The sequence below is a fragment of the Gossypium arboreum genome, chromosome 12 (genome assembly GCF_025698485.1).
Source record: "Gossypium arboreum isolate Shixiya-1 chromosome 12, ASM2569848v2, whole genome shotgun sequence".
NCBI lineage: Eukaryota > Viridiplantae > Streptophyta > Magnoliopsida > Malvales > Malvaceae > Gossypium > Gossypium arboreum.
Window position 1 is genome coordinate 96,072,107 of NC_069081.1, and position 17,999 is coordinate 96,090,105.

The 17,999-nt window shown below is 33.5% G+C and overlaps 1 protein-coding gene across 2 annotated transcripts; it reads right to left on the reverse strand.

The window, feature by feature from the left end:
- Window positions 1–7,617: 7,617 nt before the first annotated feature.
- Window positions 7,618–9,844, reverse strand: LOC108478077 (sugar transport protein 11-like). 2 transcript variants are annotated; one of them, XM_053023409.1, is made up of 5 exons: window positions 9,676–9,844; window positions 9,373–9,578; window positions 9,110–9,251; window positions 8,412–9,041; window positions 7,618–8,321 (listed from the first exon to the last, which is right to left on the reverse strand). In XM_053023409.1, exons 3-5 carry the CDS (start codon window positions 9,227–9,229, stop codon window positions 7,860–7,862), a joined length of 1,212 nt encoding a protein of 403 aa, XP_052879369.1. In that variant the 5' UTR covers window positions 9,230–9,251; window positions 9,373–9,578; window positions 9,676–9,844; the 3' UTR covers window positions 7,618–7,859. The 2 variants fall into 2 exon arrangements, with proteins under 2 accessions (XP_052879369.1, XP_017635997.1); XM_017780508.2 differs by having other exon boundaries at window positions 9,110–9,578; window positions 9,676–9,842.
- Window positions 9,845–17,999: the final 8,155 nt, after the last annotated feature.

The window sequence follows — 17,999 nt, forward strand, 5'->3', positions numbered from 1 at the left end:
CACCAAGTATTGGAGTTCGGGAGTTGGCTTGGATGCTGAGACGTTATTTACTTTGTACCTAACCTACGCACGGAAACAAACCGTACGCTGAGTATACACTCAGTGGTATTTTTATAAATCAATACTAAATTTATGCATTTATACTTCAACCATAGAATCCAATAAATAAACACATCATGAACATTCAATTAATTGTCTTCATTTCATAATAACATTTATCATTAGAATCGAAACTAGTAAGATATTCAATTCAGTCAGTATCATTCAGTCTTCAGTGCAGTAATTTACCCCTATTAACATAACTTGGACCTAAACGGATACACGAATCCAAGCCACACAGGGGGATAGTATACAGTGTTTCATCGGCCGAAGCCGAAATACACCGTAATAGTAACATAATGATAATAATAATGATAATAGTAGCGATACACGAGTACCTCATCGAACAAATCCGAACGATGTGATGAGTTGACACTTACAGTGCCTTATCGACACAAAGTCGGAATATCCCTGAACACTTCCAATCCTATGGCATGCCAACTATATTCGACTTAGCCCGATACTGTTAATAGGGTTTTCATTTCACTTTCAAATTTTCGTATAACAGTTATTACATTTCAAATTTAACAATACTCACCTTTAACTTACTTACCATACATAGTAAAGTAATACATACAACATTTAATTTAAAAGCTTAGTTTATAGAAATACAAACTGTGGTTCTCAAGTTTATTCATTATCTTCGCTCACTTTCTCTTTTCCCTTCTTTGATGATGTTTCTGGTGCTACGTTAGCTACAGAAAAATTAACATTTAAAATCATCAATACATATCATTTAATAACACACTCTTATATTTTTCATGTAACTTTTACAAAAATTCCAATTTAGTCCTTAAGCAATAGCTAATTCTTTTTCTTCAAAACCATCTCATATTTTCATTCTAACCCATCTTTAACAAGTTTTAACATTTAACTTCCTTCATAAACACTAATTCTACAATTTAGTCAATTTAGTCCCTACTATAACAAAACTTATATCTCTTTTTTACAATTCAATCATTCTCCCACTTCTAACTTGAATTTCTATCATTTTATCTCATAATTCATCTATTTTTTCAATCTAGTTAACATCTAAAAATTTACTAAGTTTCTAAATTTCAACATAATTCAAGTAGGGCTTTATTCTAAGATTACGAAAACATCAAAATTACAAGAAAATGAATTAAATTGACTTACCAAATAAGCTTCAAACTTTAAAACCTTAATTTTTCCTTTTATTTTTCTTTCCTTTTCTTCCCTTTCTATTTCGTTTTCATTCTCTGTTTCCTTTTCTATTTTGTTTCTTTTATTTACTTTTAATTATTATATTATATTATTATTTACTTATAATATAAGTAAACATATATTTATACTACACATGTACGTATTATACTTTATACACATGTAATTAATTTTACCACACATTTTTCACTTAAGGTTTATTTGCTAATTTAGTCTTTTGACTTTTCTTTAATCTATAATTAAACTTTTATACTATATTCAATCTAGTCCTTTCACTAAATTAGTTTTAATTCAAGCTAATTCACTTAACCAAAGTCTAATTAACTACACTATTAGCTTCATAAATATTTCTAATAAATATTTACGAATTCATTTTGTAGAAATGATGACCCAAAAATTCAATTTTCCAATACCCACAAATTTTAGGTCGTTACAGCAGATTGGTGTAAATTCTCCTTTGCTCCCGCCATAATTAGTCTCTTTTAACAAAAATTACAACAAAAATTACAAAAGGATTTGAAATAATTTTAAAATTCAAAATATTTATAAAAACTCTAAAATTTATATTTTTAAAAATTATAAAATTTAAAATATATAAGGAAAGTTAAAATTTTAAAACTTTTTAAAATAATAATTTTGGAACTAGATAAGTTAATTAAAGATTTAAGTTTATCATAGCTTATTTTTCTTTGAAAAAGTTTTCAAATATATACGGTTTCAAATTTATGTGCTCTAACATGAAATTAGTTATATTGTAATGAGATTTTAATTTGACATATTCAATTTTTAATTTAACTTGAATAATTTTACTTGATTCGACTTAACTCAATTTCATTTCACATGACTCGATTTGAAAAACTTGTAAATCAAGTTAGGATGATAAAATAGGACTCGTCAACTCGATTAACTCAAAAATTTTTTACTCGATTCGATTAAATGCTCACCCCTACTTAGAATGAATCTGATCAAATGGACATTCACATTTATCTGAATATAAATATCTATTTGTTTAGATTCATTCTATATGTGGTTACTAAAAATAATAAAATATTTTTTAAAAAAATTATAAGTTATTAAAATGGTAAAAATTTTAAAATAATGAAAATAACTTACAAAATTAATAAAAAAATTTAAGGGAAAATATTTGGTACATGATTAGTGGAGTTTTTCAACTCCACAAGTAGGGTCAAGGAGTTGATAAGTGCCTTATAGGAGTTGACACCCCTGACAGTGCTAAGTTGAAGAGGATTGAGGTTTTTCCCAGTGGTATCGTGATATCAACTATGGATATTGCAATATCCAACTCCTAAGGACTTCCCCCATTTCAAGTCTAGAGCTAATATCAAGATACATGGCCTAAGTATCACGATATCACTGTCGAAAGTACACAAAAAATGACCAGAAGGGTAGTCATTGTCCAACATGTTCCCCAATAAAAAAGACACGCTCAGGGGTAAATTGGTCAATAAAATTGGGTCTGATATATGCTAAAAAGGCCAAAATATTGGCTGGAGAGAGAGAAAGCCACTTAGACACTAGACTTAGAATAGTTTTCTCTTAGTTTTCTCTTTATCTTCTTTAGGGTTTAGTTTTCTCCATAGCTGTAGCACTTAGCTTTCTGCAATTTCTTTGTTTTCCTAGCATTTGCTTAAGCAATTAAGTTAGTTGTTACTGTAACTGAGGTTTATTTATAGATTTAGTACTTCAAAATCTGTTGTAATCACATTTTAATGTTGAGTTTAATGCTATTTTGGTTTGCTTCTTTTCATTTGTAAACAATCTTAACTTTAGTGTTCTTGGTTCTTTATTTTGTTGTTAGTTGTTTTTGTAACATCCCAAAATAGGGCCTAGCCGGAACAGTGGTTTCGGGACCACGAATCCGAGGCTAATAAAATTAGTTTATTAATATTTGTGATGTAATAGCATGATTACATAGATACATGAAAATTTTGATGAATTAATTTCATCGATTGTGAGCCTAATTGTGAAAAAGTACTAAATCGCATTAAGTGCGAAAGTCCAAATTAGATAGAAAAAGAGTGTTAAATTGTCATGGACTAATTTTGGAGGCTTTTAAAGGGCAATTATCCCCTTAAAAACAAGGGTGGCCGGCCATAGTAGTTTAGGAGACAAAAATTTTAGTTTAGGTGAATTAGGTGAACTTATTTGACTTGAAATATTTTAATAAAGAAAAGATGATATCATACTTCGTCTTCCCCATTTTTTCCACCGAAATTTACAGCAAAGAGAAGGGTTTTTGAAGCTTTAAAATTCAGAAACTCATTACTCACACAAGTAAGTGATTTTCTTGAAAATTTTTGTACTTTTGGAGTCCCCTTTGCATGGGCTTTCTCTTGGGGGACTATTTTGCAAAATGGTAAAGGTTATAAGGAGCTGCCATGTAAGAGTTTCTAAGGTTTTTTGAGTTTTTATGGAGGAATATGAAGTTTAGTTATGTGATAAAAAACTTTTGTAAAGAGATTTCTCATGAAAACCCTCATAGGACCATTTAGCAAAGTTTGTGAAATTAGTATGAAATATATGATATAGATGGATTTGTAAGATGCCATAAGTATAAATATTATTATGCTAGGTTTTATTGTTTAGAAAATGTAATGAAAACCGAATTACGAGCCCGAGGGAAAAATCGTAATTTTAGCAAGGTTTAGAGGCAAATTGGTCATTTTGCCCTAGTATGAGATATAGACCAAAAATGAATTAAATGATGTATTGATATAGTTATTTTTTTTGATATAGACCCCGAGAGACCGAATCCGAAAGTCGACCGAGGGAAAGAAAAGGTTTCGGAGTGATCAAAACTCAAATCCGAGACGATCACCAGGTAAGTTCGAATAACTCAAAGTAGACTTTTAATGTACTTAAAATGTATATTCTTGATTGTGTAAATGTTTATTGCATGATAATTTATGAGATTTAATAAAGTGTGTAAAATGAGTATAAGAATGCCCCAGGTTGAATGAATAGGGTTATTCGATGGAATATCTAAAAAATGAATTGACGGTAAAAAGGCTCTAGCCCGGACGGATGATCCTATAGTGACCTAGCCTCCCGAAAAATATGTGTGTATTAAGGATTTAGCCTGGACGGGTAATCCAAAGTAGGATCTGAATTTAGCCTGGACTGGTAATTCAGATCCGAGCTCATTAGAGTATATGTCATTGTAGGGGATTTAGCCTGGACTGGTAATCCCGACATTTACTCTATGAGTTTTTATTACGGGGGATTTAGTCTGATCTAGTAATTCCGCCATAAGATGTGAGGTTTGCGGGAGTGCGTACTCGAAATGATCACTTGTAAGAACTGACGGGAAATGAGATATCTATTGAAAAACCAAAAAATTCAATGGGACTAACATGAAATGTAAATTGGGAATGATGATGTGATGAGCTCATCTAGATGTGTTATTATCTTGTCATTCTATGAGACTAACTTAATGGTTGAGTGCATGTGATAGGAAATCTATCCCATACTTGTTTGGATTGAGTGATTACTCGAAATGATCACTTGTAAGAACTGACGGGAAATGAGATATCTATTGAAAAACCAAAAAATTCAATGGGACTAACATGAAATGTAAATTGGGAATGATGATGTGATGAGCTCATCTAGATGTGTTATTATCTTGTCATTCTATGAGACTAACTTAATGGTTGAGTGCATGTAATAGGAAATCTATCCCATACTTGTTTCGATTGAGTGAAATTATGGTCATATACTAAATAACCTGTAAGTTTACTTTCCCGTTATCCGGACTTACTAAGCATGTTAATGCTTACCCCTTTCATTTTCCCTTGTTTTACAATACTTGTGGACTCTTAAGGATTGGAAGACGGTTAGAGCGTTGATCACACTATCGACCTAATTCCGTTTTGGCTATATGGAAGCTTTTATTTTGTTATAATAGCATGTATAGGAATTTTGTTTATTTTTTTTGGTACATGTCATTAGTTTAGCCAAAGTATTGGTTCATGAATGTGTTATTAATTCATTTTGTATAAGGCCATGGTTAATGGCTAATATTCATATTGAATCATGTGTTAAAGGTTGTTGCCCTCTTGGTTAATTGAATTGTTCTAGTAGTTAGTTGAACTGAAGTTTCTTGTGGTTGTTTGGTCCCATGTTGATAGAGATATTGGTATGGTAGAATGCTATGTAGGTTATTGTTGGCATGGATGGCTTGAAGGCTTGGTAAATAGCCTATTTTTAGCCACACGGCCTGGTACACGGGCGCGTGTCTCGGCTGTGCGACTTTATTTAGACCATGACCATTTAGACAAAGAGCTCTACGGGCTGAGGACACGGGCAACAGACATGGGCGTGTGCCTTGGCCGTGTGATTTCTTTGTTTATAGCTAAGTTGGCAGAATGCTCCACGGACCATAGACACAGGCGTGTGTTCTGGCCGTGTGAAGTCTGCACTTGATTTATGAGAAATTGTGAATTAAATTGGCCACACGGGTAAGGGACACAGGCGTGTCCCTAGGTGCTTAGGCCGTGTGAAACACACGGGCCATCAACACGGCCATGTAGAGAGGGTTACACGGGCGTGTGCCCCTATTTTTAATGAAGTTTTTTTTAATTCTTTTAAGGACCCGAGTTGTTCCTGAATAGGTTTCTTAATGTGTTTCGGGCCTCGTAAGCCCATATTAGGGATATTATGAATGTTTTTATTTTCAAACGAAATTTGATAGCCATATTTCCCGAATGTCTTTGTATGTTTTCGGTAATGCCTCGTACTCTGTCTCGGTCTTAGGTATGAGTAAGGGGTGTTACAGTTTTCCTTTACATTTTCTCAAGTAAAAATCCAACATTTTATCTTCTTTTTATGTCAATGGATTTCATGGTTACTTTTTTTTGTTTGTTAGTTTAGAACTGGCAACGAGTAGCTAAATATTTAGGGGTTGGTTGATGGAAATATTGGGTAATTGATTTTTGGGTTTGATGACTAAATTGCAAAATTAGACTAAATCGAATAGACTTAAAAACTTAGGATTGACGCCCTTAAGGGAAAATCGAGAAAAGTGAGACTGAAAGGAGATCTTATTGGGAACCAATTTGATAAGTCTCGGGTTAGTCGGTGAGGTCGAGAGATAAATCGGACTAATTTGTCTAATTGGGTAAAGTTTAGGCCAAGAGATAAAATAGAGCCAATTTAGGAGTAATCGCAATTTAGATCCCTAATTCGAAAACCAACCAACCACATAGAAGTTAACCAACCACTCTCTGTTATCGTATTTACTCGTATTTGGTAGTTGTGTGGTTTGATTTCTTTATAATTTAGTCCTTTTATGTTTTAGGTAATTAATTAGTTTTAATCAACTTCAGTTATGGTTTGTCGTACTATAGTGGCTAGCTAATAATTTTTTAGACTTTTTAATTACATGTTTGTAGCTAGAATTCACTTAATCGCCAACTCCTTTGGGTTCAATCCTCGGAGTACTCTTGTATCCCGTTGTACAAATATATCACAACTGACCTATCACACTTGCAAACACCACACGTAGTATTTGATTGATAGTTGTTTTAGTGTTGATTTCTCTTATCGTTCACGAGGACGATGAGAGGCGGTCAATATATTAAAGAAGATTGAACAAAATATATTTCCCAAAAGTTCTTCTTTACTCGTGACCTTAAGAAGAATGGTAATATAACTATTCAACAAATCCGTTCAAATGATAATTTGGAAATCTACTATTCAATATTGATATGCGTTGGTTTAGGATATTATGTGATGTTGTCACGAGAAAAGTAAATACGCGATGTAATATTTTCCTTTAAGTGATGTTTTGTTCTAATGTTCATTAGGAGTCGAATTTTATATATTTATACTTTTTATATTTATATATATAAACATTTGTAGAAATACTATTAATGTGTAAGAAATACATATTTCTCTCTTTATTTTTTACTTATTTATTTATTGTATAACACAATTGATTATTTTTATTAAAGGCAATCACTATTTTATATACTCTAATTATACAATAAATATAAATATCTTGAAAAACCACATTTTAAATTAGGTTACATTAACTTATATTATTTGTATAACAGAGGTGTCCTTGTTCATTTTATGATTTGAGAGGTGTACTGTTCATTTTATGATTTGAGATTATTTTTGTTCAAGCAAGGTGATTTCAAGTAAAGCTCTCCTAGTAATGAAATTATTACCAAAATAATAAGATTATGTATAAATGCATATTATGAATATTTTAGTTTTAAATTACACAATTTTTCTTAAAATTTATAATTTATATTTATGATTTAAATTTAGAGTTTGTGGAGGTTGAAAATAATATCGGAGGTAATGTTGGAATTCTTATTGCAAACTTTCAAAAAACTGGTCATAATTAGAGAGGGGAAGTATGAAAAAGTTCAGGTAAATAGTGTTAAAGAATGAATGGGCACAAAACTTCAACTTTCTGTCACTCTTTAATCTCATCACTTCTTTTAAAAGAAAAATAAAATAAAAAAGATTTCCCCCAGCTCACATACATAATTTGTTAAAGCCAGGGTTTTTTTTTTTGGGGTGTTGAGGTTGGATGCTGCGTATTGAATTCAAGTATCTCTTCCTTCATCGTTGCGGCTCAGTCCAATGAGGGCCTCGTCTAGGATATACTTTCCCCAAAACCAGTGTTGCTTCCACACTTGGTTTATCTCTTCTATTGGCACGTTCTTTGTCTCCGGCAAGAAGTAGTAGACGAAGACCGTCATTATTACCACGAACCCGGCAAAGAAAAAGAAGAGCCCAAACTTCATGTGGCAAAGCATGCTCAGGAATACTTGACCAATGATGAAGGTGAAGATCATGTTTATAGCCACGTTAATGCCTTGTCCTGCTGATCGGATTTCCAAGGGACAGATCTCACTTGGAACCAGCCATCCCAATGGTCCCCATGACCATGCAAATGCTGCCACGTATGCACAGATGAACAGCAACAGTATGTTGGCATCCCACCTTGATAACTCTCCATCTCCATTCACCCCAAACCTCACCGCAATCATCGTTCCTATCGCAATCTGTACATACATAATAATGTTAATCAATCAAACGGTGCATATATTGTAGATAAGCTTAAATGATGGTTAAAAGTAGTCTTATATATGTACCTGGAAAAGGAACATTTGTGCGCCACCTTCGAGGAACAACACCCTTCGTCCGAACTTATCGACTGAATAGATGGAAACCATGGTGGCAAGGACATTGACGATGCCAGATATGACTGCGGACATGAGCGAGGCATCATCACCGAAACCCAAGGTCTTGAAGAGAACAGGTGCGTAGAACATAACAACGTTGATTCCGGTGAGCTGTTGGAAGAATGGGATGACGATGCAGAGGACAAGTTGAGGCCTGTATCTTGGTTGGAGGATGTTCGTCCATGGGTGATCCACCTTCTTGGCAGCTTCGGTGGCGTCGAGCAAGTCCTGAAACTCGGCATCCACATGTTGCGTGCCCCGGACTTTCTGCAACATCTGCCTCGCCTTCTCGGGTTGGCCTCTCTCGAGGATGGAATTGGGAGTGTCTGGTAGCAGGTATGATCCGGCGGTCATCACTACAGCAGGAAAAACTGCCAGAACTAGAGAAAGCCGCCATCCCCATCCACCTTCGATCTTTGCTGTGCCATAGTTAATAAGGCCCGCAGCTAGAATACCGATGGTAATGGCCATTTGGAAACCAATGTTCAAAGCTCCTCTAATGCTTGCAGGTGCCATTTCGGATAAGTATACAGGAACAGACTGCCATGCCATGGATAAATTAGTAGGTAGTTGGAATTGGAGCATGCAACAACTTTTAATTCACTTACCTGATTAGCAAATCCAACGCCAACACCAAGCAACAAACGGCCAAAGATTAGGACACCAATGTTCATGGCAACACCATTCAAGATGGAACCGATGAGAAATGCAACACCTCCAGCTAACATGGAAATTTTGCGGCCAAAGATCCTGGTAACAATGGAGGCAAAGAAGGAGGCGACCAAAGCAGCAAGGTAAAGGGAAGAAGTGAAAAGAGTGAGTAGTTGGCTATCGAATTTGCAGTACTGGTTCTCGGTTTGGGATGCCTTACTCTGTTGTTCCAAAACACTAGGGAAGAACTTGTTCAGAAAAGGCTCCATTGATGTGACCCCACCTGAGATACCCAGGTCATAGCCGAAGAGCAGACCACCACTGGCAGCAATGAGGCAAGTGCAGATGACGAAGGCGGTGACACGGCCTTCATAGATGTTCACTTTGCTTGCGGCAACAAATCCTTCGCCTTCCATTGCTCCACTACTGCAACACCGTGAGTTTGGAAATGAAGTGAAAAAGACAAAAAGGTTAATTAGACAAAAAGGTTAATTAGAGTAGGTAAGGAGGGTTGCTTAATTGCCTTTCCGGAATGGTGATATGGGTTTAGGGTCTTTCAACGGACAAGTCCCGCATGAATCACCGTTTGAAGGAAAGGAGCAAAATTCTCCTACTCCCCCAATCCTATTCCTTTCATTCAAAACTCTGCCTTTATATATATCGTTTTTACTTACATTTTTACTGTCCTATTTCTAACTATATTCTTCTTCCAAAAAATAGCCACAAAATTATTTTTATCGGTTTGACCACCCTATTTGTCGCGAAGTGATTGATTCAAACATGTTGTCTCCTCAATTAGATTTTTGTCAAACCTAATTTTAGCTGGTCAGCAAGTAAAATTTTCACATCCCTGCATTAAAAATTTTCCCTTTGTTGTTAACAATTAAATTTATTAGAAAAATTACAAATTGAGAAACATCAACAAGACTTGAGATGTCAACAATGGCTTAATCACAGCTATATTGACCATCAAGGTGTCAATTGATATGCTAATAATGAGCATTGTGAATTGCTACTATCCATTTTGTTATCTCATATGTCTACTCTCTTTTTTTTTCGAATTAGGTTGTAAATATTCATGATCTAAATCAATATTCATTAAAAGAAAAATTGTGCTTATACAGAATTGAATCATTGTTAAGTTAAATTACATCAATTATAAAAATAATTTTTAAAATTTTATAACTAAGTTGAAAAAATAAATAAATTTAATTTAATTTTTAAACGCGTTTTGATCATCTATAATAAAATCCAAACTTTATAATTAAAATTTGATTTTGTTTAAAATAATTTAAAGAACAAAGATGAAGATAAAAAAATGATAATTTCAAATTTACATTTATCATGTATTCTATAATTATATTATACACTCAATTTTAAGTAATATACTAAATTGATTTTATAATTTAAATTTAATACTTATTTTTCAATTTATTAAATAATACATAAATATAATAATAAATTATAAAAATGAATTTTATTAACTTAAATTAATTTATTTTAGTACATGTTGCAAATCAACTAAAAAATCAAAATTGAATATTTAATAAATTTGGATATTGGAGGATAATGTTATTTAATTTATATTTAAAGAAAAAAAACAGTTACAAAAATGTATTCATAGCTAAATCATTTCACATCAATACATAAGGTTTTGAAGCTGAAGTAACATTAAGCACATGTAATTAATAAATGCGATGTATTCATAGCTAACCTATAAGCATCAAATCATTTCACATCCACATACAAGTCATTGATGATATAGAAATTTAGCTATACATTATAACTAAACCCAAAACACACATCAACATTTACTAATCCAACTATAATTACAATATAAAAGATAAAAGTAAGGTCAAGAGAGGTGCCGAGTAGCAAGATTAAAAATGCCCAAGCTTAAATCTATGCACTTCCACTTCCGATCTCTACTTCTTTCACATCAAGTGTTGAAAATTATAAAACAATGAAATGAAAATAGATCTGATTACAAAATATGAAAGGTTTTACAAAGTAATTTCAAAATAAAGGGAATTCTTTGAAAAATATTCTTAAAAAGTCTATTCATACAAAGGATTTTGGAGCTTGGAAATGTCACAAAAACTCTTAATGGATGTGAAGATTTTGCTGGTCCGTTGTGACTTCCTCGTTGCAACATCTTGTCGTCCTGGCAAAATTCCTGAGAATGCTCCTGGGTCATTGGAAATAAACGCTCTACATCAATTTTTACGTTACAACCTCTTTTTGTGCTCCATCATGACACTCCTTTGGCATCTCCTAAGCATGGCTAAATTACTCGCATTTTTCGGCCTTTCTTCACTCAATTAAACTATATTTTTAGTTTTCTACTTAAGCTCTGATTAATGTAGGTTATTTTCATATTATTTGACCTATTAATTTAGCCTATAAATAGACCATTTTTCCAACCTAAAAAGATAACTCATTACACATTTAGGTATTAGTTTTTATAAGTTTTTAGAGAATTTTGTGTTTATGTTTTGAGAGTTTTTATTTCGGGTTTTGGGGTTTTGTTTTATCTCTCTTTTTTGTACTCTTTGTTTTTGTCTATTTAGTGGCATTATCTTTCATTGCGGTTTTTTATCTTCTTCGAAGAGGTTTTTCCATGTAAAATATTTATGTTCGATCTTTTCAATTTCTTCATTATTTTACTTATTCGTTACTTAATAGGGTTTATTCCCAACAAACTGGTATTAGAACTAGTTCGATTTTCGCAATCAACTTGTTCAGAGATGGCAACAATAAGGTTTGATATTGATAAGTTCAATAGCATCACAAATTTCAATCTGTGGCAAGTTCAGGTGACAGCAATCCTAATTCAAGACGATCTTAAGAAGGTCCTTATAGAGAAAAAGCCTGTAGACATGGATAAATCAAATGGGCTAGGTTAGATAAAAAAAATCTCTATCCACGATTCAATTATGTCTAGTAAATAATGTCTTGTAGGATGTTTTGATGGAGAAAACGACATTCACCTTATGGAAAATGTTAGAATCATCTACGCGGCAAAGTCTCTACCTAACCAATATGTATTGAAATAGTGTCTATACACGTTCTGCATGGACGAAAGTGAGCACCTTAGAGGTTACGTCAATCAATTTATTACTCTTTTAAATGATTTAGAAATATTAAGGTTCAGATTGACGGTGAAGATCATGCTATGCTATTATTGTGTTATTTACCCCCTTCATACAAGTCTTTCAAGGAGACCTTGATTTATGACAGAAATAATCTCTCATTCAAGGATGTAAATGGTCATCTATTGAGCAAAGACAAACTTGACAATGAGTTTGGTTTGAATAAAAAGTCAGATAGGCAAGTGTCGATTTTAATAGCATTAGGGAAGTTGGTAACTCTTGAAAAGAGTTATAATTCATACCTTTAGACTGGGTCAATTGTCTGTACTTAAGTGAACTTAGTTACATTTTAAGATATTATTTTAGCGTTTTTAGAACATTGCATAAGAAGCTTGGACAGTGCTTAAATGTTATTATTTGTTACTTTTAATTGCATGTGGAAGGGTGTGTTTGGTGGTTTGGCAGGTGCAGAGTGTGGAGAAAGAAACAAAGAAGTGAAGGTTTGTTAAGGCAAAAGGTTAGACATTTTGTCAGCATGAATGCCTTGGCAATTCCAGGAAGACCGAGCCAACACTCAACGAATACCAATTTTAGCCCAACTGTACTTGTACCAGAAAAATATGTCTAAAAAATAGGAGAAGATAATCTTGGGATGTTGGTTGTTATCCTAGAAAAAAAAATTTAAAAAGAAGAGAATATAATCTTAGATTGTTGAAAAAAGAAATTAAAAAGAGGAAAAGATAAACATGGGTTGTTGGATTTACCCTAAGGAAAAAGCTATAAAAAGCCAAAGAAGGAAACCCAAAAAGACGAATAAGGGTGGTGATCCATAGATGAAACTATAGGGTAGCAACTGAATAGAGAAGGAAAGAGGAAAGCGAAGGCAGTCCCTCTCAGCCATCACAGGATACTGTGCCACTAAAGTGTGAACTGGACATGCGAAAGCTATCTTTCTGACATTCTTCTATCATTTCTTAATTTGTTCCTTCATGAATTAATTTGATTGAAACGATGTTGAATGGGTTTTGAATTTTATTTGCCAACCCATAAGCTAAATCTCATAGGTTGGGGTTACTTGATGAAACCTTTATTTTCTTTAATGGTTGAAGCATAGATCTGAATTAATTTACTATTTCATTCAATTGTTTTTATTTCTAAATTGTATGCATGCAATCCCTAGACATATACGACTGTGCAGCATACCTATAAACTAATTTAATTTTAAAAAGGTTGGATTAGTTGGACTAAATTGAATGATATGAGCAAGTACTCTACAGATACTTGTAGTACACTCTAGACATAGAGCATTGTTTATACAGAAGGAAAACAATACAGGTACCGTATTAAAGGCCTATAGACACAGGCAAGGTAACATGAGGTTTCTGCTTTCAAAAGAAGTAAACCACTTTAGAACTCTTCTAAGTAGTAGATTGAGTATGACTTTGCTAAGGCATTATTGATAGTAAGGGTAGATTCTTAGTAATCTCAACCTTCCAAATCAACTTTGTATATCCCTTGTCCCTTGTCGTAGTATCTTTGCCATTGCATCCTTAGTTGTTTACTTGTTCAGTTACATGTTATTCATATAATCATTTTCTTAATTGTCATTACATTTTTACTCTTGCATTGACATAGCATTTTCGATTATTCATTAGTTACACATATTGTTCACATCAATATTCTTTTTGTTTACCACTGCATTCTTATAATTATTTTACTATAACATTAATCTAACTTTATCATAATAATTTAACCATTTGTACACCTAATCCGATCCTTGTGGAGACGATATCACTTATCATGTAATACCCCTACCCGTATTCATTGCCAGAATAGGGTACGAGGCATTATCGGAGTTTACGAATTAAATTTTTTTTAATTCAATATAGCCCCTTTATAAATATCTAACCTTCCCTGCAATATTAAATCGAGACCAATCCACATCAACCAAATCAATTCAACATATTTTCAAGATAAATTCATGCATATTTATAAGATAACATTATCACATATCTAAAACCAGGTTTGTTAACCATACTAATGGCTAACTTTACATTCATTTCATGTTAACATTTACTTTGTTAGCTTATACATGCCATTGATTTCCAAAATAAAGTTTCTTTATATACCGAAATCCTGAAGTTGATAGTGTGATGTGTCTCCGACCAAATCCTACCTCCGAGCTCTTAACACTACAAAACAGGGAAAAAGGAAACGGGGTAAGCACTTTGTGCTTAGTAAGCTCATGTAACAAGAATTATACTTACCTAATGTTTTCAATACAATATAATAAACATTCATATATCCATTCAATGCATTATTACCCTAATATGCACAAACTCAACATTCAAGTTAGTACAATAATTTCCATGTAATAATATATACTATGATTGATGAGCTCATCAATACCATGATTTTCATTTCCTTGTTATTTTTCCATATTTATCCCGTTGAATTTCTTGGAGTTTTTCGATGGATTTTCAGAGGTGCACTTTTAGTGTACAATTCCGGGTCCGTCAATTCATATTCATGTGCGCATATTTCCATTTCAGATAGCACACTCCCACGAACCTTAACCTTGCAGCGGGATTACCAGTCCAGGCTAAATCCCCTGCAATATAAACTCATAGAGTATTGTCGGGATTACTAGTCTAGACTAAATCCCCTACAACGACAATTACTCTAATGAGCTTGGATCTGAATTACCATCCGAGCTAAATTGAGACCTAATTGGATTACCCATCCGGGCTAAATCCATTTTCCACGTATTCTTCGGGAGGGCTATATCAAGATAGGATCACCCGTCCGGGCTTGATCCTTTTTATCGTCAATTCCTTTTCAGAGATCCATCGAATTTTCCTTTCATTCAACCAGGATTTCTTCCCCTTTTTATCAAATATATCAATGTTTCACCAATTTTCATACAATGAACATTTAAATCATATTCACATAAATAACATACAATCTCAAGCATTTAAGAATATAATTCAAGTTACACGAACTTACCTTGATACTTGTTCGTGTACAAAAATCTACTAATCCTGAAGTTTTTCCTTTCCTCGATCTAGCTTCGTATTTGAATCTTCCAGATTTGGTGCAAAAATTATGAAATACCAGCTTAGAGAACCCTCCTATGGCGTTTTTAGCTACTGGAATTGAAGAGAAATGAAGAGAAATCTAGATATTTCCTATTTAGTCCTAGTTTTATTTAGTTAATTTTGCAATATTCCAATTTTACCCTTAATTTATTAATTTTTCTGCTGATTTCATACCCTTGCCGTCCAGCCCAAATAACTTTTGGGTCTAATTGCCTTTTAAATCCTTTCTCATTGGTCTCTTAAGCTATTTAATCATTCTAGCAACTTTTACACCTATTACAATTTAGTCATTTTCATTTAATTGACTACCCAAACATTAAAATTTCCTAACAAAATTTTAATACCACATTAATAACATTTCTACAACAAATATTTGAAGCTCAGAAGAATGATGAGAAGTTACAGGTTAAACGGGCACAGTATGAGTCAGATAATGATTCTGAATTTCAAATTGGTTCTGATGGTTGTTTATTATTCAGAGGTAGGGTATGTGTACCTTAGAATTCAGAGCTCATATAGAAGATTCTACGCAAGGCTCACAGCGGTACTATGTCTGTACATCCGGGGAGTAATAAAATGTATAATGATCTGAAAAAGATATATTCATGGTCGGGAATGAAACGTGATATCTCTGAGTTTGTATCAAGGTGTTTAATATGTCAGCAAGTTAAGGCTGAACATCAGGTACCTTCAGGGTTACTTCAGCCAATTACTATACAGAATGGAAATGGGAAAGAATCACTATGGATTTTGTATCGGGGTTACCTTTGTCTCCGAGGAAAAAAGATGTTATTTGGGTGATTCTTGACCGATTAACAAAGTCAGCTCACTTTATTCCGGTACGTATGGATTATTCTTTAGATAAACTAGCTGAACTGTACATATCTGAGATTGTCAGGCTACAAAGGGTGCTTGTTTCCATTATATCAGATAGAGATCCCCGATTTACGTCTCGTTTCTGGGACAAATTGCAAGAAGCCTTGGGTACTCAATTGTATTTCAGGACTGCATTTCATCCTCAGACAGATGGTCAATCTGAGCGTGTAATTCAAGTATTGGAAGATATGCTCCGATGTTGTATACTAGAGTTTGAAGGTAATTGGGAGAGGTATCTACCTTTGATTGAATTTGCTTACGATATGATTATCGGTCTAATATTAAAATGGCTCCGTATGAAGCTTTATATGGTAGAAAATGTAGAACACCGTTATATTGGATAGAGCTTAGTGAAAGGAAGATACATGGGGTTGATTTGATCCGGAAATGAAGAAAAAGTGAAGGTTATTCGGGATAGTCTAAAAGCGACCGATCGTCAAAAATCATATGCCGACCTTAAACGAAAAGAGATTGAATTTCAAGTCGGTGGCAAGGTATTCCTGAAAGTGTCTCCTTGGAAGAAAGTCCTCCGATTCGGTCGAAAGGGTAAACTGAGTCCAAGATTTATCGGGCCTTATGAAATCATAGAAAGAATTGGACCGATTAAACTTATCGATTGCCATTACCACCGGAACTTGATAGAATCCATAATGTTTTTCATGTATCTATGTTACGACGATATCGATCAGATCCTTCACATGTTATTTCTCCGACAGAAGTAGAGGTTCAACCGGATATGACTTACAGTGAAGAACCGGTCAAGATATTGGCACGGGAGACAAAAGAGCTTAGAAATAAAAAGATAAATTTGGTAAAAATATTGTGGCAAAAGCACGGGATTGAGGAAGCGACATGGGAACCAGAGGAGGCAATGAGGAAACAATACCCAAACCTCTTTACTAGTAAGATTTTTGAGGACAATATCTGATTTAAAGAGAAATTTATTTCAATATTTTTGCATAAAAATTGATTTGATAGGAAAATCGTATGAAAATATTGATAGAAAAATTTTACCGATCGTTGCAGAGGATTTAGTCTGGACTGGTAATCCCGACAATACTCTATGAGTTTATATTGCGAGATTTAGCTCGATGGTAATCCATTGCAAGGTTGAGGTTCATGAGTGTGCTCTCGAAATGGAAATATGCGCACATGAATATGAATTGATGGACCCGGAATTGTACACTAAAAGTGCACCTCTGAAAATCCATCGAAAAACTCTAAGAAATTCAACGGGATATATATGGAAAAATAACAAGGAAATGGAAATCATGGTATTGATGAGCTCATCAATCATATTATATATTATTGGTACATGAAAATTATTGTACTAACTTGAATGTTGAGTTTGTGCATATTAGGGTAATAATGCATTGAATGGATATATGAATGTTTATTGTATTGTATTAAAAATATTAGGTAAGTATAATTCTTGTTACATGAGCTTACTAAGCACAAAGTGCTTACCCCGTTTCCTTTTTCCCTGTTTTGTAGTGTTAAGAGCTCGGAGGTCGGATTTGGTCAGAGACATATCACACTATCAACCTCAGGATTTCGGTATATAAAGAAACTTTATTTTGGAAATCAATGGCATGTATAAGCTAACAAAGTAAATGTTAACGTGAAACGAATGTAAAGTTAGCCATTAGTATAGTTAACAAACTTGGTTTTAGATATGTGATAACGTTATCTTATAAATATGCATGAATTTATCTTGAAAATATGTTGAATTGATTTGGTTGATGTGGATTGGTCTCGATTTAATATTGCAGGGAAGGTTA

Coding starts and splice junctions, on each gene's coding strand:
- LOC108478077 (XM_017780508.2), bottom strand. CDS start 9,568: ATGGAAGGCGAAGGATTTGTTGCCGCAAGCAAAGTGAACATCTATGAA. Junction 9,042..9,109: donor GCGTTGGATTTGCTAATCAG/GTAAGTGAATTA, acceptor ATGGCATGGCAG/TCTGTTCCTGTATACTTATC. Junction 8,322..8,411: donor CACAAATGTTCCTTTTCCAG/GTACATATATAA, acceptor ATGTATGTACAG/ATTGCGATAGGAACGATGAT.